The 20,145-nt window shown below is 44.1% G+C and overlaps 1 protein-coding gene across 3 annotated transcripts in view; it reads left to right on the forward strand.

Annotated features, from left to right (window-relative positions):
* The window catches only part of FOXJ3 (forkhead box J3), a 117,301-nt gene that overhangs the window by 41,237 nt on the left and 55,919 nt on the right, over nucleotides 1-20,145 (forward strand). For all 3 annotated transcript variants that reach the window (XM_073603361.1, XM_073603363.1, XM_073603362.1), the window contains exon 4: nucleotides 19,990-20,064. In XM_073603361.1, the coding sequence (XP_073459462.1) occupies nucleotides 19,990-20,064 (75 nt within the window). The remainder of the gene's footprint in view (nucleotides 1-19,989; nucleotides 20,065-20,145) is intronic.

Below are 20,145 nucleotides of genomic sequence, written 5' to 3' on the forward strand. Positions count from 1 at the left end.
CACATACAGGGGACACATTTAACCCTTTGCTTGCCCCTGATGTTAACCCCTTCCTTGCTAGTGTTATTAGTACAGTGACGGTGCATATTATTATTTATTTATTTTTTTAAATTTTTTTTTTAGCACTGATCACTGTATTGGTGTCACTGGTACCCCAAAAGTGTCAGGTGTCCAATTTGTCCGCCGCAATATCGCAGTCCCACTATAAGTCGCTGATCGCTGCCATTACTATTTAAAAAAATTAAATATACCATAGTTTTGTAGGCGCAAACCAAATATACATGTATTGGGATTTTTTTTACCAAAAACATGTAGCAGAATACATTATTGGCCTAAATTGATGAAGAAATTTGATTTTTTTTTGGGGGGGCGGTGTTTGTCTTATAGCAGAAAGAAAAAGTTTTTTTTTTTTCAAAATTATCACATTATTTTTGTTTATAGCGCAAAACATAAACGCAGAGGTGATCAACTACCACCAAAAGAAGACTCTATTTGTGTGAAATAAAGAACATCAATTTTATTTGGGTATAGCGTCGCACGACCGCGCAATTGTCAGTTAAAATAACACAGTGCCGTATTGCATAAAATGGCCTCGTCATGAACGGGGGTAAACCTTCCCTGAGCTGAAGTGGTTAAAGCAGAATTGAACCCTCCTATTCTTTACAGCCAAGAAAGCTGCTTCTGTTTGATCTGCAACTGCTATGGTGCTGCACATGTGATCAGTCGTGACACCAGCTATTTGATGGTTTGACAGTTTGGTTGAGGACACAAGTAAATGTGACAGTTTTAGCAAACCTGCCATTCCATGACTATAACTGTTTTTCGAAATTGTTAAATCAATGGGTTTAGTTCGGCTATGTGATTTACTGCTGTTCAGGGGCTCTGGGCTTCAGCAAAATGGCAGCCTCCAGCAAGAAAAAAACAGGAGCAATGCTGAAGACAATTTTGCAGCACACACTAATGTTGTTAGCATAATTATTAATGTAGAATGTATGTTCCTTGCTAAAGAACTTTTTTTTTTTTTTTTTTTTTTTTTTTTTTATCAAGTTGCTGTAGGTAAAGTTCCACTTTACGTATCTTTTATAAAAAAAGGCAGCAGGAAACAAGTTGAGTCCTGTGCTTTGAGAAAAAGTGTCGTTTTTTGCTAATTGGTTTCCTAATAGAGAGTAGTCAAAGTCCCCATTCATTCCTGTGTTTGTTTTTTTGTTTTTTATTTTTATTTTTTTTGCTTCCTGCATCTGTTTGCACTTTATTCAAAATGCATGTTATACGAGTTCAATAGTAGCGAACCTAAAACTTAGGCCTGAGGGCTAAGCTGCACACTGATGTGTGTTTGTTTTTTTTTGTTTTTTTTTTTTGTTTTGTTGTTTTTTTTTTTCCTTCTGGCATAGAATGCAGTAAGGTAAAAAAAATTACCTTCTGCCTTTTTTAAAACCAGTACTGCAGCATCCATCCACCTATGTGACAGAATCAATAAAGGTGATTTATTGTTATATAGCAAATATCCATAATGAAAATTCATAGTTCCGTGGCGCTCTCAGCATCACGGCACACTCCGTGTTTGCGCATGCAGAGAGTACCGCGCGTGTGTCAGTTGTGTCATCAGCTTAGGCAGATGGCAATATCTACTAAACCGCGCAAGATCAAGATGTTTCAAAGGCACCTTCAGGTGAGACTTTTCTATAGTGTTACTTGTAAGGTAATGTCATATTTTTGACTTTACTACTGAGTAGGGCTGGGAAAAAAATCGATTTAAATCTTGAATCGAGTTGAGATGTCAAATCGATTCAAAATTTAAGCAAATCGATTTTTTTTTTTTCGACTTTTTTTTTTTTTTTTCACCGCGCCGGTCCCGAGGCGCTGCGGGCATGAATTTTTAGGCGAGGCCGCGGCCTCGCCTAAAAACTCATGCCCGCAGCGCCTCCGGACACTGCGCCGGGCCTGAAGAGCTGCGGGCAAGGAGTTTTTAGGTGAGGCCGCGGCTTCGGCCTAGTCCGCGAGGCCGGACGCCACGGACTAGGCCGAAGCCGCGGCCTCGCCTAAATGCTCATGCCCGCAGCGCCTCAGGACCGGCGCGGTTTCCAAAAAAAAAAACCCGATTCCAATCGTAAATCGAGTTTTTTTTTAAGAGAATCGAAGATTTTTTTTTTTTTTTTTTTTAAGAAAATCTCCCAGCCCTACTACTGAGTTGTGTTTGTAGTGTCAATGTTTAGAAATTGTGTTTCTGCATTTCATTTGTAATTCTGTATATACACGGGGGCAGCCATCTTTGTCCATTACATACTTTGCACTACATAGTGGTTGTGCTTTAGGCCCGGTTCACACTGATGCATTGTGAATCTTCTTTGCAAATTCATTACGTGTGTGTTGCGAATTTACTGTGATTCTACTGGAATGAGTTGTCATTTTGGGAGGTGACTGCGATTTCTGTCTGGCCAATGGAACCCAAACTTCCTGTTCTCTTCCTGGTTTTTGTGGAGAGTGTGGAGGAGGAGCTGGAGGTGACGAATTCGCACATATGTGAACCATCAATGCGATTCAAGAACGATTTACATTGATGTCTATGGAGACTAAATTCGCAACGCAGTAAACTCGCACAAGACCCTTTTTTTTTTTTTTTTTTGAATCGCAACGCTTGTATGTGAACGACCGTCATTGAAAACAATGACTTTAGGAATGACATGCGAATTTAAAGTGTTTTTGATGCATCGCATTCGTTATGAATTCGCATCAGTGTGAACCGGGCCTTACTGCTCCTTCTCGCAATGCAAGTCTGTTAGTTGAGGAACCATGCGCACCATGTGTGGTTGATATCTTATCTTAACAGCTGTTAAGCCAGGAGTTTAAAGTGGTTGTAAAGCCTTAAAGTTTTTCACCTTAAAGCGGAAGTAAACCCATCCGTAAAACCCGTTTTCATTTACGGCACGTGCCAGAAATGTAACATTCCCATTGGTTGTGCTCTCAACCAAACTGTCAAACCATCCAATGGCTGGTGTCATAACTGATCACATGTGCAGCATCATGGCAGTTGTGGATTAAACAGAGGCAAAGATGGCAGCTTCCTTGGCTGAAAACGATAGAAGGGTTTACTTACACTTCTATGCCCTTTTTCTTACCTGAGCCGGATCCGATCCAGCGATGTGCAGCTGCTCTAGCTGCTGTCTCTCCTCATTGGACAGATTGATAGCAGCAAGAGGCATTGGCTCTCGCTGCTGTCAATCAAAACCTGTGACATGGGGGGGGGGGGGGGCTGAGTCCCGCTGTCTGTGTCAATGGACGCAGCAGCAGAACTCTGGATGAGCACGCACGTGTGCCCCCACGGAAATCCCCACTGACAGTCAGCAGCTCTCCGCTTAGGGAGGAGTGAGAACCGAGCCATCGGCCATGTTCGATCGCTAGGTTCTCAATGCAGAGATGCCGGGGGACAGATCTACCTAGGTAAGTATTTCCAGTGGGGCACCCCAGAAGAGGAGGATCGGAGCTGCTCTGTGCAAAACCATTGCACATAGCAGGTAAGTATAGGCATGTTTGTTTTCATAAAAAAAAAAAAAATACTAATCACTTTACATGAGAATGAATCAAATGCAAAGCCCCCTCTAGTGGTTACACTGCAAATAACAAAAAATCATATTAATGGATCCTATTGCGTTGAAACGCATAGAAGATAGAGCGGGGAAGTTCTACCAGCATTGGTGTATAATCCAGCAGATTACAATCAGGAATATGACGGACTGTTACTGTGCAGGAAGTCATCAGGAACGCTGACTATCTGGATAATGCTTTAGAGATTGCAGAAATTCTTTAGAATGATTTGCATGCCGTGGATGTGTTCCAGATACAGACGCTGCACTTTGTTAATGTACAGAAAAATGCTTCCCCGTGTTCTAGATGGTTTCATATTCTCATCGGAGTCCAAGCTGTGACTGGGCTTTGCTATCTAAAGAATGCAGGCATTTCTGGCTGTCAGCCTTTTCTTTTAAAATAGTTTTTGATTTACAGATACAGCTAATGGAGCAAATATCCCGCAGTGGTAGAGAAAAGTGTGAAGCCTAATTGAACTCCCTGAAATGGGTATGCAGTCAGATGGATGTTGTACTTGCAACCTTTTTTACCTCCGGTTTCTTGTTCGAGCAATCACACAGAGTGTCTACGAATGAATGTGCAGTGTAATTGTCACTAGCGTTGGAGCCAGTGTACTTCGTATTCGGCACTTCATAATCGGCCCCCTCTCTTCCTCTGCAGTATAAATCTGCATAAGGAGGACTGGTGTGAGGTGTGGCTGTTACTCAGTTCTGCCAAGCGGGGCACTGCAGTGGGAGGGCAGTAAGCAAAACTGATAGAGATCCATTTTAAAGCTGAACTCTAAGCAAACCGCTTAAAGGATAACTAAACCTTCGGTTTTGTTTTTAAAAAAACAAACATGTCATACTTCCCTCCTGTGTGCAGTTGGTTTTGCACAGAGTGGCCCAGATACTCCTCTTCTGGGGTCCCTCAGCAGCGCTCCTGGGTCCTCCTCTTCCCAAGTTCTGACGGACATGCGCTCTCCCTCGAGGCACCCATGCGGGCGCACTCCCGTGTCCTGCTGCTGCATCTATTGACACAGACAGCAGGACTCGGCCCCGCCTCCCGCATCATTGGATTTGATTGAGAGCAGCGGGAGCCAATGGCTGTGCTGCTATCAATCTATCCAATCAGGGCTGGAGCAGGTGTGCTCGTCCCTGGCGCAGGAACGATCGGGCTCAGGTAAGTAAAAGGGGGGCTGGTGCACTACAAGAGGTTTTTCACCTCAATGCATAGAATGACATAGTGTGAATGACATAATGCATAGAATGCATAGAATAGTATTAAAAAGGGGTTGTAAACCATGAGGGTTTACAACCCCTTTTTAACATTAAAAGTGATTGCAAACAATCGCCTTGTAAAACAACCCATTCAATTTGAAATAGAAATGAAAGCCAAAACATTTTGTGTATAGAGTAACCACTAGCATTGATGGCTAGTTCTGGGAGGCCGATATATGACGGCCTCCTGTGATCGTGCCCGCTCTGTGATTAGTGTCCGAAGATTGAGGTAAAGAGCCAATCAGCTGCTCTTTATCATGTGATCAGTTGTGTCCAATCGCAGCTGATCACGGATGTAAAATTAGAAGCTGGTTATCGGCACTCCTTTCCTCATGACGAAAGGAGAAGAGAACCGATAACCTGCCGCCAATCAGTCCTCATCAGCGCACCATCAGTGAAGGGGAAAAATTACCTGTTTCCAAAATGTTATAACAAACTATGAATATATATATATTTAATTATAATATAAGCTTCCCAGTGAAAGGCTGTAAAGAGGAGGCGTGTCAGGATAGATCTGATTATTGGAGGAGAGCAGGCTGAATTCCCAGCACAGCCAGAGAACTGACCATGGTGTGCTCACCTGCTTAATGTGGTCAGTTTTTAATAGGAAAGCAGAAGGGCTAGCAGGAACACCAAGGATTTCACCCAAAGGAAGCAATAGAAAGAGAACAGGATACTTTCTCATACAAGTACATGGTACAGCAGGCACATATGGAATATGAAATGTTGGGATAACAAATGCTTTTTAAAGGAGAGGTCCAGCCTGAGCTTTTTAGGCTGGGCTTCTACTAAGGGTCACAGGAGTGCAATTCGTTTTGCACTCCTGTGACCCGTTTTTAGCAGAGAACGGTCTGCAGTCTGCTGACATCACTGTAATCAGTCGAGGCAGCGCGTCACCCCGACTTCAGAAGTCTGGATCCGCCAGCTGCCTTAAATGATAGCAGTCTCAAAGCCCCTCCACAGCTCAGCGCTCCAGTGAGCGTGGAAGAACAGAGCAGGTGAGATGCTGACTGACAGTCAGCAGCTCTCCGCTTGGGGAGGAGTGAGAACCAAGCCGTCAGCGATGTTCGATCGCTAGGTTCTCAGTGCAGAGATGCCGGTGGACAGATGCAGCATCGGACTGATGCTGCATCCACCTAGGTGAGTATGAATCGGGAAAAAAAAAAAAAAAAAAACCCATGCTTCTCTTTTAATACAATATCTAAGGGGTTGGTTTTACCTGTCAAGGGATTTGCATTTCAGTCCATTCCGTTCTGAAATTTACACAGCTCTTCCACATGGTTCTGAGGCAGCCCAGTCCGGCAGGGTAGAGAACCTTATTTTTCTCATCTGCAATAAAGAACATTTCAGGCTTCATTTGCACAGATGTTTAGCCACCTAATGCATGAGCCACAGAGCCCAAACACTGTAATGACAGGTGGTAGGTATCCGCAGCAATTTGTTCGCACAGCCAGTGGTTATCTGAAGTGATCATGGCTGGGTGCACACCAAGTGGTAATCGCTGGCTGTGTTAATAGGCTAGAATAGCTGTGCACACAGTTGTCAATCTTAGCAGCAGGAATCAGTAGCTGTCAGTCAGTTCTGCTTACATCCCTCCCACTGCAGTGCCCTGCGTTGGCAGAACTGGGTAACAGCCACACCTCACTGGAGCACCAGGCTGTGCAGGGAGAAGCTGCCTCAACCTCTCAGCAGTTCATTGAGAGGCTGAGCCAGCTGCCGGTCAAGCATCTGGGTGGATCCTGACACTGTCGGGATGTCTGCAGAGCCTGGACTGGCTCTGTGATGGCTTTAGCCCACTGTCGGCTGAATCTAGGACACAAGACTATAAAGAAATAATCAGATGTGAGACTAATTAGGATTTAAAGAGAACCTGTACTTTACCTGCAATGCCTATTCGGCCACCTAAAGATCCGGTGATTTGTTTTTAAACTGCACTGCATTAAAAAAAAAAATCTCTCCCAATGTGATTGCACCGGCATTGTGTTGTAGACCAGGTTGTAAGCTTCTTTTCTCACCACATCTTCCCCCATTTCTCACCACCCACCATGCCTGCACTACCTTTCTTTTACAGGGGAGTGACACCTCAATGACCCTCATCTGTAAGCCACCCCCCCATTCCCACTTTTACCACTGCACCCGCACCCCCTAATCTCACTACCTAACCTGTATTAGGCTTCATGTACGCTACAGCTCCTGAACTTATGTTTAGGAGCTTTTGCCTTTTTTTTTTTTGCCAAAGCTTCATAAAAGCCTGTAGCCCCATATACACAGCAGCATGTCGGCAGCATGTCGGTACAAAAAATATCGACCAACATTCTGCCCGTGGGTATGTTGGTCTGGCCGGCTTCTGACGGCTGTGCATGCTGGAAAACCAGCAGACGACCCACTCCCGATCAGCGCTCTCAGCCAATGACAGAGTGCTAAGGGTTCCCCCCCCCCCCCCCCCCCATTTGAACACAACAGCTCAGCGGGGGAGATCGCTGGATTTAACCTTGTATGGTTAGTACAGCAGGTCCCGACAGAGGAGGAGCTGTCGGCTTCTTTTTTTTTATTTTTTTTCGTGCAACCAAAAAAAACTGTAGTGTGTACCTGGCTTAAAGTGGTTAAGCCACTCTGCCCTCTTTATACCATCCTCTGTTTTCTAATGCTTTGTGCCCATGTGTACATGCTTTGTAAAAAAAAAAAAAAGTGTCCATGTACACATAGGCTTTTAGGATCATTTAAGAGCTGCTGCGGTTAGCAGAGGGTCAACCTCCCTCTCCTGAACGCATTCAGGGTGGGAATGTTTTTGGACCGCTGGCGGTGGGAAACTACATCGCAGCTTCGCCGTTTCCCGCAGCTTTGGTACATCACGGCCAAGTATACATGAAGCCTAAATATCCCTTTCACAACTGCACCTTTGTATGCTTCTACTATTATCGCCTGTACTTGCAGCAACCTGCCACCAATCCCTTGCAAAGCCTGTGCAAGATTCTCCCAACCCCCTGTTGTCCTGCCCCCACTCTTGTGCCATTCCGGTTTCTCAACCCACCCCTGCTGTAACCCCACAGCTTCAGGAAGCACTCGCATTTGAGACCCAATGCCCCAATGCCCTAACCACCATGCCTGCAAACCCCCACCACCCTTCCCCTTATGCCCATACCACCCCAACTTTGTCCCTTCTGAAACGGGCACACAATTTTTTGCTTGTAGAAATAAAGATCCTTCACATGACCTGGAGTCGCGTCAAGTTGCTAAATGTTAAACGCTAACTTGTAGCTCGTGTCGTAGACGCTAACTTGTAGCTCGTGTCGTGGACGCTAACTTGTAGCTCGTGTCGTGGACGCTAACTTGTAGCTCGTGTCGTGGACGCTAACTTGTAGCTCGTGTCGTGGACGCTAACTTGTAGCTCGTGTCGTGGACGCTAACTTGTAGCTCGTGTCGTGGACGCTAACTTGTAGCTCGTGTCGTGGACGCTAACTTGTAGCTCGTGTCGTGGACGCTAACTTGTAGCTCGTGTCGTGGACGCTAACTTGTAGCTCGTGTCGTGGACGCTAACTTGTAGCTCGTGTCGTGGACGCTAACTTGTAGCTCGTGTCGTGGACGCTAACTTGTAGCTCGTGTCGTGGACGCTAACTTGTAGCTCGTGTCGTGGACGCTAACTTGTAGCTCGTGTCGTGGACGCTAACTTGTAGCTCGTGTCGTGGACGCTAACTTGTAGCTCGTGTCGTAGACGCTAACTTGTAGCTCGTGTCGTAGACGCTAACTTGTAGCTCGTGTCGTAGATTCTAACAGTAAAGCAGTGAGAATCTGTTAATTTCTCATTTCCTGGACCACAGCCCATCAAATGATGTGGTCGGGCAATGACACAGCGTGGCTCCCACTGACTCCAATCATCGTAAAGCTAGCTGAGCTCGGCTAACAAATTTAATATGGCTGTCTGGTCTAGGAAATTGGCTAATTAGCAGATTAGCCGACCTCCCAGCTTCAGGAACCAAGACAACATTGTCAGAATAAATAAATGAATAAAATGTATTTAGAGACTTAACCGCTATTAGAGGCTATGGATTCCGTATTCTAAATTGTAGGAGCTTTTTGTCCATCCCGCCTCTACCAGCAGTAATGCCCTGGAAGAGAGAAAACAAAGCGCGTGAGTGACAGGAAGGCATTGTGAAGAGCACCTGTCTGAAATGACTTTGGGAAATGCTTCTTTTAATAACCGTAGACGCGCAACAGCTGTGTCTCAGCCATTGCATTTTTATAGTGGGAACTTTTGGCCTTCTCCATCCCTTGAAAATCTCTGCGTTTTTATAGACGCGGCCTTTAAAGAGAGCAGCTGATGGGCAATTTAAAATTCGTCCTTGTAAAGTCTGCGTAGAAAAGACTGGCGGATGCAGGGTTCTGATGATGCGTGAACCGGTATTTGGGGGGGGGGGGGGGTGACCTTTGACCTTCAGATCTCGTTCGCTCTTGACAAAGATGCCAAATATGCTTAATAGCTCTTTGGTTTCAATTGTTTCTTCTACATAGCGGTTATAAATCTTAGTATAGTTAGACACTGGCACCAAGCTGGCAGATGAATGTAATTATCACTTGCGCGTGCCTTGGCACCATACGGCAGGACAGAGTGAGAGCTTCATTCTTTTGTATTGCCAGAATATTATGGCAGATTTAGGGTGACATGCAGAGGAATTAAGATACTCCAGCCAAACCGCTAAATACAAAGATCAGACACGTAGGATGGGGCTACTTCAAAGGTGACCTGTTGTCTTTAAAGATTTTTTTTTTTTTTTTTTTTTTATTATTTTTTTTTTAAGGTGTGCATGTGTAATGATCAGATAACTGCAAATCTTATCTTAAGTGTTTTCACAACCTTATTCCTAGGAAGAGCTTTTAATTATATTCAGTATGTTCATGGGAACAGACATATTTGCTCATTGCATAAGCAGATTGCACTTCCTGTTTACCTAGTTATCATACTAATAAGGGTTAGTTGATTCAGAACAGTAGGCGTTGCACAGCCTCCAATGATATTATACATCCACTGTAGCTGCTTCTGTCAAGCTGAAGTGCGTTTTCCACTTTTACTGCAAAATTCTTTCAAAGCGGTAGTACACGCTGTAAGGGCCGGGTCACACCACATCCAGTCCAGTGCCTCCTTTTTTTTTTTTCTGCATCAAAAACTCATGGATAGTAGGTTATATGGTTTTCAATGGCATAGTTCACACCGGTGCAGTCGGTTCCAGAAATAAGTAGGTAGAACACACATGTCCTTATTTAACCACTTGTCGACCGGGCCATAGCTGAATGACGGCAACAGCGCGGTCACTTAATTCTGGGAGGGCGTACAATGTCTTCCTCCCAGAAACGCACTTCCTGCGTGCCCCAGGGAATGTCCGTGACTGTCAGGTTCTCCGGACTTGGTACGTCACAAAACACGGCAAAGGGTCAGTGACAACGGCCCTTTACCAAATGATTGCTCCGCCCAATGACCATGAATTTGACTTTATTTCATCCTCTTGCAATCCACTATACAACTTTCCTTGGGCTGATGAGAAAAGGGGCTTTAATTGGGGCCCATTCAGGTGGTCTGTATTTACATGTGCTAGCCTGCTGATAGTAGGAGATGGCAGGAAGGTCAGCTAATCAATTTATTGTATCTCCTTTACTGTGACCGGTCACAGGTTGGGGACAGGGAGGTGACCTGGTGTTTTAACTGCAGCAGAATAAAGTCAGATTTCTAGTCTGCTAGGGATGGCAAGCTCGGGTCGGAGTAGACAGACAGATATCCTCAATTCCATAAGTTGGGACGCTGTGTAAAATCTATATAAACACAGAATGCAATGATTTGCCAATCTCCTATTCCCATATTTTATTCAAAATTGCATATAGAAAACATACCAAATGTTTAACCTCAGAAAACGACCATTTTACAGAAGTTTGGCAAAAGTTTTTACTTTTCCTATGGACCACAGTTCATTCTGCACTCCTGTGACCGGTTTTCAGCCGACAGCGGGCTAAGCTCCCGTTCACATCGGGCCATTTTGACATGCAAATTGACCTGTCAAATCCACACCTATTGTTGGCAACGGCACTGTCCGAAACGGTGCGGCGCTGACTTTGTGGCGCCACACGGATTACCAAAAGTAGTTCCTGCACTACTTTCGGCGACTTTGAGGGCGATTTTTCAATAGATATCTTGCAGGAACCCACACAGATTTCTCTGAAATCGCTCCCAAAGTCGGTCTGAAATGCAGGTTTGTAATCGCGCGAGTTCAGTTGAACTCGCACGATTTTAAACTCACATTCAGCGTGAATCCAGGCTAAAGTCTACTCAGCCGGTCCAGACTGTGGAAAGATCCTGATTTTTACAATCTTGATCCAACCAGATGCCTGGAAAGGCAGCTGGTTCAGCCTCTCAGTGAGCTGCTGGGAGAGCCAGCTGCTCTTGATCCCTCCACAGCCCAGAACTCCAGTGAGCATTGGAGGGGCAGAACAGAGCCGCTGACTGACTGTCACCGGCTCTTTGCACACTGAAGACTGGGAACTGAGTTTTATCACTCAATTCTTTATTTTTAATTTTTCCTATAAGAAATGTAATAAACAAAACTAAATTTGGAAATTGATGGCAGCAACACAACTCAAAGTTGGAATAGGACAACAAAAAGCTGGCAAAGCAAGTGGTACAAACAAGGAAGATCTGGAAGAGCATTTTGAAACTAATTGGGTTAATTGGCAACAGGTCAGTAACATGATTGGGTATAAAAAGAGCATGTTGGAGAGTCAGTGTCTCGGAAGTAAAAATGGGCAGAGGTTCAATCTGTGAAAAGCTGCATCTAAAAAAATGTTCTAACAATTTTAGAATAATGTTCCTCAACATAACATTGCAAAGAATTTAAATTTATCATCATCTACAGTACATAATATTGTTGAAAGATTGAGAATCTGGACAAAGCCGAAACGCAATATTGTATGCCTGTGCTCTTCGGGCCCTCAGATGGCATTGCAATAAAAACGGTCATGAATCTGTGATAGACATCACTGCTTGGGCTCAGGAATACTTCCAGAAATCGTGGTCTGTGAACACCGTTGGCTGCGCTATCCAAAAATGCAAGTTAAAGCTCTATCATGCAAAGAAGCCATATCTGATTATGATCCAGAAACATCTTTTCCTCTGGGCCAAAGCTCATTTAAAAGGGTCTGTTGCAAAGTGGTAACTGTTCTGTGGTCAGATGAATCGAAATTTTGACAGTCTTTTTGGCAACCATGGGCGCCGCGTCCTCCTATCAGTTTTAAAGCCGTTATCCCTGATGGTATGGGAGTGCATATGGAATTGGCAGATTGCATATCTGGAAAAGCACCATCAATTCTGAAAGGTGTATTTAGGTTTTAGAGGGGCATATGTTGCCATCCATAAAACGTCTTTTTCAGGCCTTGCATATTCAGCAGGACGATGCTAAACTGCATCTTTGATGGCATGGCTTCCTAGTAGAAGAGTCTGGGTGGTCAATTGGTCTGCCCGCAGTCCAGACCTTTCACCAATTGAAAATATTTGCTGCATCTTGAAAAAAGAATATAACCAAGAAGAACCTGGACTGTTGCGCAGTTAGAATCAGACAAGAATGAGACATTTCTCTCCCAAACCTCCAGTAACTGGTCTCCATACTTCTCAGAGTGTTAAAAAAAAAGGGGGATGCTACACCATGCCAAACATGACCCCTGTCCTAACTTATTTGAGACCTGTTGCTGCCATCAATTTCAAAATTACCATTTATTTATTTTTTTCTCCCCCTAAAAATGGTACGTTATTTCAGTTTAAAACTTTTGATATGTTTTCTAGTATGAATAAAATATACGTTTATTAGATTTGCAAATCATTGCATTCTTTAGATTTTACACAGCGTCCCTACTTTTTTTGGAATTGGGATTGTACTTTGGTAGGTAAAACAGTGCTGGTATTCAGCTTTAAAGTGATACTAAAGGTTCATTTTTTTTTTTTTTTTTTTTTTTTTATAACAAACATGTTATACTTACCTCCACTGTGCAGCTCGTTTTGCACAGAGTGGCCCTGAACCTGGTCTTCTGGGGTTCCTCGGCAGCTCTCTCGGCTCCTCCCTGCATCAGATAACCCCCTAGAAGAAGCGGGGTTACTGTGCGGGCATGCTCCCGAGTCCAGCATTCGGCGTCCATAGACACCGAATGCAGGACTCTGCCTCGCCCCCCGGCGGCCACGTCATTGGATTTGATTGACAGCTGCGGGAGCCAATGGCTGCGCTGCTATCAATCTATCCAATCGACAGCCAAGAACCCCCCTAGCAGAGACTGTGCATCCCTGTGGGACAAGTTCGAGGGTTCAGTTAAGTAAAACAGGGGGGGTCACTGACAGGTGTTTTTTCACCTTAATGCCTAAGATGCATTAAGGTGAAAAAACCTGAACCTTTACAACCCCTTTTAAAGTTAACCTGCAAGTTGTGGCTGCCATTTTTGTTCTTGCAGGTGCTACTGGTGCAATTCATTCTAATCATCCTAGTCGCCCTGATCTTCTTCTTAGTGATGATTCAGAAAGTATTGAAGCCATTCAATATGTTTGAGAGCCAGGCAGCTAACCTTCTTAGGAGATCAGAAACTCCAATGGTTTTTAAATTCTAAAGCTTGTGAAAACAGGACTGCAGTGAAAGTATTTGCTTTGTGAGCTACTAGGTGGGAAGGTACTTGAGACTGGGGGACTCGGGTAAGGGACATACAGGCAGGAGAGTCACTCTGATGGTCTCCTGCTCAGAGATGGCAAGGACTTGCCAAATTCCAGTCCATCTCTAGCTGTTCCTGCTCAGTTGTTCCAACGATAAACTATTCAAGTTTATGATGACAGCGGAGGAGACCTGCTGTCAGAATATAATGGCACAATGGGAAGGATTCCTTTGTCCACCTCACATGTGTGGATGGAGAGATCTGTTCGAATTTTTTTTTTTCTAATCGAAAATAAGAGGTATCTATAGCCAGCCCTAAATACACTCAATAGGCAAAGCAGTAACCTAGACTAGGGAGGTGCATCCCAAAAACAGGCCCATTACTTTATAAATCTTTTCAGAAGGTGAATCAATTCCAGCAGAAAAGTTAAAAAAGATGGATATTGCCGTTTTTGGCACAAGTTTACTTTTTCATCCTGCGGAATTGCTCCATACTATGACTCAGCAGCAACCGCGGGCATTGCCAAGTTTTATCACCAGCGAGGATGGTAATTAACACCTTTTGCTGAGCCGTGGAGCGTGTAGGAGGGATGCTGAGCCCTGGAGGGGTTAAATGATTGGTTTTCTCCAAGGTAGCTCCACAAAAGTTGGTTTTCTGATGCAGTATTTTAGCCTCCCTTGCATCCTCTTCACTGGGATATAAATGTAAATCCGGCAGTTTTCTTCTGTCCTATTCATCAGATCCAGCCTTGTAATGGTTGATAACAAAACTGCCAAGTTGGCGTGGTATATACTATTAATTTTTTTTTTTTTTTTTTTTTTTTTTTTATATTATTATAGCACAGTAGTAAAACCACTAGAACAGTTCAAGGTGAGCACATAGTGGATGACTTTTATAAAATAATAATAATAATAATAATAATAAAAAAAAAAAAAAAAAGTAAGACAACATGACTGCAATACATGTTGCTTTCAGACGGTCTTATGTCTGTGGGTCTTGCACATGGATAGGAAACCTTACTCTGTTTCCAGTTATGAGCTGTGCTGGAAACATCTACCACCTCATCTACCCTCGCCGCTTTGTTCACATAAACCCCAATATTCACAAGAGAGGTAAGTACCATGTACAATCCAACTGCCCTCAGATGTCTAGACCAGTGTTTCTCTACCTTTTTTCAGTCAGGGCGCCCTTTTTCAAATTATGGACAATCTCAGGGCACCCTTAAAAATTTATGGACCGTTTCGAGGCACCCCATTCTAAAATGTAAAAAAAAAAAAACAAAAAAAACAATTCTAATAGTTTTACATAATGCAGCAATATCCACACGTAGGATGCCCAGCGTTAGATGTTTTATTCCGACGCAGCAAATACACTTTTGAACGCTGGTACTGACTAGTATTCCAATGTTTCTCTTCTCCCTCAGTTTTTCTCTATCACTCAGCTAATGTGACCCCAGCGCTGATGTAGAGGGGCAGGGGGGTGTCGCACAAGGACGCTGTGCAGGCAACCGTCATTCTCATTATTAACTGATGTCATTGGTTGTTAGGATGCCGGCAGCTAGAAGGTCGTAATGGTCCACAATAAAAAATCTGTGCATTTTGTGTAACTAAAAGGCAGGCTTTCTCTTGTATACAATTTTTGGGCTAACATTTTGCAAAGGCACATCTAAAGATATGCCAAGGCGCCCCATGATGCCTGGGCACCCTTGTTGAAACGGGGTGGTGTTAGGGCTGGGGAAAAAATCAATTTGAATCGAGTTGAGAGGTCAAATCGATTCAAATTTTCAGCAAATCGTTTTTTGTTTTTTTGTTTTTTTTTTCTCCACCAGGCCGGACGCCGTGGACTAGGCCGAAGCCCCGCGGCCTTGCCTAAAAACTCCTGCCGGCGCGGTGTCCATCAAAGAAAAAAAAAAAAAGAACTTGATTCGAATCATGAATCGAGTTTTTAAAAAAACATCGCAGATTTTTTTTTGGAGAAAATCGCCCAACTCTAGGTGGTGTACAGCCACCTTGGGAAACTCCCCACTTTCATGACAAGTCAGAACATTAACGCAGAAATCTGATTGAATGAGAACTCGAGTAAAGCCTTGTACACAAGATGAGGATATCAGACGAATGATCGTCTGTTTTTTGGGGGTTTTTTTTTTGCATGTTTGCATATCGAAAATGAAGCAGTAACTTAAAGGAGTTGTGAAGGCACAAGGTTTTTTATCTTAATGCAATCTATGCATTGAAGTAAAAAATCTTCCGTGTGTAGCAGCCCCCTCAGCACCCCCTATTAATTACTAACCTGAGCTCCATCTTTCTCCATCGATTGTCCATGAGTGTTTTCGCCATCCAGGACTCTCCTCCTCCTGGTTGTCTGAGACACTGCAGCGGCGCCATTGGCTCCCGCGGCTGTCAATCAAAGTCAGTTAGCCAGTCAGAAGAGAGAGGGGGCGGGTCTGGGTCGGATCTCTGTGTCTGAATGGACACGGAGCTGTGACTCGGCTCAGGTGCCCCCATAGCAAGCTGCCAGGAGCAGCAAAGAGGGACCTGAGAAGAGGAGGATTTGGGCTGCTCTGTGCAAAACGAACTGCACAGAGCAGGTAAGTATAACCTGTTTGTAAAGTCTAGTTTAAAAAACAAAACAAAAAAATCACTTTAAGTTTCGAAAATTCTCATACGACAGAGTACAACTTCGGAAATGATGTACTGTATTATGTTGTGTTGTAATGTATTCTTTAATTTCCGAGCATGCGTGGTCTTATTATTTTTTTTAAGACGAATACTTTACCAATTACACGAAAACTGTTCACTCTGCTATTGTCAGAAATTTTCATGTTTGTCCCTTCAAATATTGTTGTATGAACTGTCGTGATCGGCTCTGTAAAACTGTGTATTGATGTTCAGATTGTCGGATGATACTTCTGAAAGCGATTTTTTTTTTGCCATCCGAGGCAGGCCACCGATTATGCAGTTTTCTTTTCTGCAACTTCGGGTTGCAGGAAAGAAAATAACTAGATATCCCCCATAAACAGTCAGTATTAATGGGGGAATCCTTCCCGTTGAGCTCATTGTGCTCTCCCGGTGGTGGGGGGGGGGGGAGCAGGTATCTGACATGCTGGTTGTACCCAAGTCCGTTGATGGATCAACGTGGGTATAACTTAATGCATTTGTTACCCCAACATTTGATATTCCTGATATGTGCCTGCTGTACCATGTACTTGTATGAAAAAGTGTCCTGTTCATTGTATTTTTTCCTTTGTGTGAAATCCCTGGTGTTCCTGGCAGTCCCTCTGCTCTTCCATTAAAAAATGACCACACTAAGCATGAGAGCACACCCGTGGTGAATTCCCTAGCTATGCTGGGAACTCAGTGTGCTCTCTTCCAATGATTAGACTTGTCCTGACAAACCCCCGCTGCACAGCCATTCACTGGGAAGATCAGTGTACTGCTGCTTCTCCTCCCCTCCAGCTCTTATGCAGCTGAGAACAGAGGGAATGTGATCTCTTAAAGGGTAAAAAAGTTATTTATGTGTGTTTTTTTTTTTTTTTGTTTGTTTTTTTCATCTATACACAAATGTTTCGCCTTTCATTTCTATTCTAAACTGAATGGGTTGTTTTAAAAGGTGATAATTTACAATCAATTTTTAAGTACAATCAGCCTGCCCATAGATGGATAAAATCTTGACCGGTCCAAGCTGAACCTGCCAAGATTTGAACCTATCTATGGCCGACTTTTTTGTTTTGTTTTTAAGAATACCAAACATCATACTTACCTGCTCTGTGCAGTGGTTTTGCACAGAGCAGCCCAGATCCTTCTCTTCTTGGGTCCCCCACTGGCACTCCTGGCCCCTCCCTCCTTTTGAGTGCCCCCCCCCCCCCCCCCACACAGCAAGCAGCTTGCTATGGGGCACCCAAGCCGCTGCTATGTGTATCCATTCATACACTGAGCCGCAGTTTGGCCTCGTCTCCTTGTTGGCTCACTGACTTTGACTGCAGCAGGAGCCAATGGCGCCCCACTGCTGTCTCAGCCGAGACTCTCATGAAACATCGCTGGATCATGATGGGGCTCAGGTAAGTATTTGGGGGGCTGAGAGGGGCTGCTGCACACAAGTTGTTTTTTTTTTTTATGTTTATGCATTAAGATAAAAAACCTTCTGCCTTTAGAACCACAATAAGCAAAATTCAAGGCATTGGTAATTCTGTGGATGTACCCTTCCTGTCCATTCCCAATGTTCATCTAGATATTGGCTGGCCACTATAATTGCCATTGTAAGCCTTGAACAAGAAGCATGCAGTCTTTTTATGTTGTGGCTCCAAGCATCAGATGACACATTTTTGAGACCCCGGCTATATGGATTTGCCCCTCTTTTAGACATTTCCTAAAATGGACCCTTTCACTAGAACTCACACAACACAGGCTTCAATAGAATGTCAGCATTTTTAAAATGCATCGTTTCGAGTAAATAAAGAAACGTTGGCCTAGTCGGGTACACCTGACCCACTGATAACTCGCCTTACCAGAATTCCTCCACTGAAGAAGCAGCGATCTCAGCTGGCAAAAATACCAGGGGCTTCTGTTTTTCGGGGAGCATGTGATCTCCTCCTCCTCCCATGTGACAGTGATCTACTTAATGCACTAATGCCACGTACACACGACCGGACTTGCCAACGAGCTAAACTCCGTCTGCATTTCCGACTGAGAGATTTAGAACATGTTCCATATCTGAATCCGTCGGAAATGCTGACAGAAAAAGTCCCATGGGACATACACATGGTCGGAATGTCCAACCAAAAGCTCCCATCTGACTTTTTCTGTTGAGAAGTCTGGCCGTGTGTACTCGGCATAAACCCACAACAGTAAAATCAGTCTGTATATGCAGTAAAGCATGCTTGTTATACTCGCTGTGGAACCTAAGGGGTTAATCCTCTGCATAATGTCAAGACTGTTTAATCCTGTCTTCTCTGATCCTCCTCTTCTGGCACAGTCCCCAATCCATCTCCTGATAGAACAGAGCCTTGCAGTTACTCTGCACATGCTCAGTTTGGTGTGTATTGCTAGAGAGGTTTTTTTTTTTTTTTTTCTTGGGAGAGTGCATGTGATCAGCACAGGGCCATTTAGCACTGTCCAGATAGAGGGTCAGGGGTCCTGCAGCCTCATAGGACAATCATGGGAGAATGAAAACGCCTCCTTCAAGATTTAACCAGACACTGATCTAAGTAGTCTATATTTACTAAAATAATTGCGTGTCCATGTTCTGTGTACTGTGGGAGACCAGATATAGTGAATGCAGGGTCCTGGGTTTAGTAACACTTTAACGCGCTGAATGGGAGGGGAGGGGGGGGGGGGGGGAGAGAACTTGTAAGGCAATGGCATAATGTGCTAACTTGCCTTCCAGTGGGCGGAAGGCATTTCATAATGTGCTAGTGTTTGATACATACTATCACATTATGCTTTAAAGTGTTACAAACCTTGGACCCTGCATTCACTATATCTGGTCTGCCACAGTACACAGAAAATGGACATGCAATTATTTAATTCGCTCACCGCTGAGACAGCTGCCATCTTCCCCCAGTATTTCTTCCGGGTTTGCAGGCTCCGGTGCTGTGAGTGGCCGGAGCCACGGGCTCTGAAGGCCTGGCACTGTAAGCCGGACCTTCAGAGAGCATGCGCCGATGATGTCATTGGTTCCATGCACTCTAAATATCTCCTAAACAGTGTAAATTTAGGAGATATTCACAGTACCTACAGGTAAGCCTAATTATAGGCTTACCTGTAGGTACAAGTGGTGTAACGGAGTTTACAACAACTTTTTAGTAGCCAATTGCTAGGTTAGGTCGCTGTCACATGGTAAAGGGGGTGACGTATCTGTTCCTCCCAGCATTCGATACTAGAAGAAACTGGGAATTTTGGTGCTGGCTGCAAATGAGGTAGAGTGGTAGGGGAGCGCTAACAAGGTATGTATCCATCTGGTGGGCTTTACACAAATGCTATCACTTTGCCCTTATCTAGCAAATTGGCATCAGCCCTGAATTGGGGGTTGTCTACCTTGTGCTGGCCGTAAAATAAATCAAAATATTGATCCCCCATATACATCATGGCACTTTTTATCCTGGAGGTGCTTCACATCGCTAAAGACTAACATGCTGAGAATTTCCCATTTAAGAGTCTGTACAACTAGTCAATAGCATCATATGATATGTGAAGCTCAAAAAATCTTTCCGCTACATGGTGGATAATGACCCTTGCAAAACATGGCCGAGTCCATCTTGAAAAATGTGGGTCAATTGTGGGTGGAACCTAAAGGCTTAACCCAAACGTAAGGGAAACTTGCTTTCTTGCCTCATTTGACCTCTTGATTCTGGCCTTGGGTGCATTGTGCAGCACAAATGTGTCATCAAAGCATTTCTGGATGTAATCTCTTGGATGGCAGCTCCTCAGTGATGTCTTATTATAACTGAATGCTGACAAGTCACCTCTGTGTTTTCTGTCTGCAGAATTCTATACGACACAACCTGTCATTGAATAAGTGCTTTCTGAAAGTGCCTCGATCCAAGGACGACCCTGGAAAGGTAAATGGCCACGTTCCTGCATTAATGTCACTCGTAGAGAGGGACTTGGAGAGATGTACATTATTATACATCTATTAATGA

Source organism: Aquarana catesbeiana, linkage group LG10, assembly GCF_042186555.1.
Source record: "Aquarana catesbeiana isolate 2022-GZ linkage group LG10, ASM4218655v1, whole genome shotgun sequence".
NCBI lineage: Eukaryota > Metazoa > Chordata > Amphibia > Anura > Ranidae > Aquarana > Aquarana catesbeiana.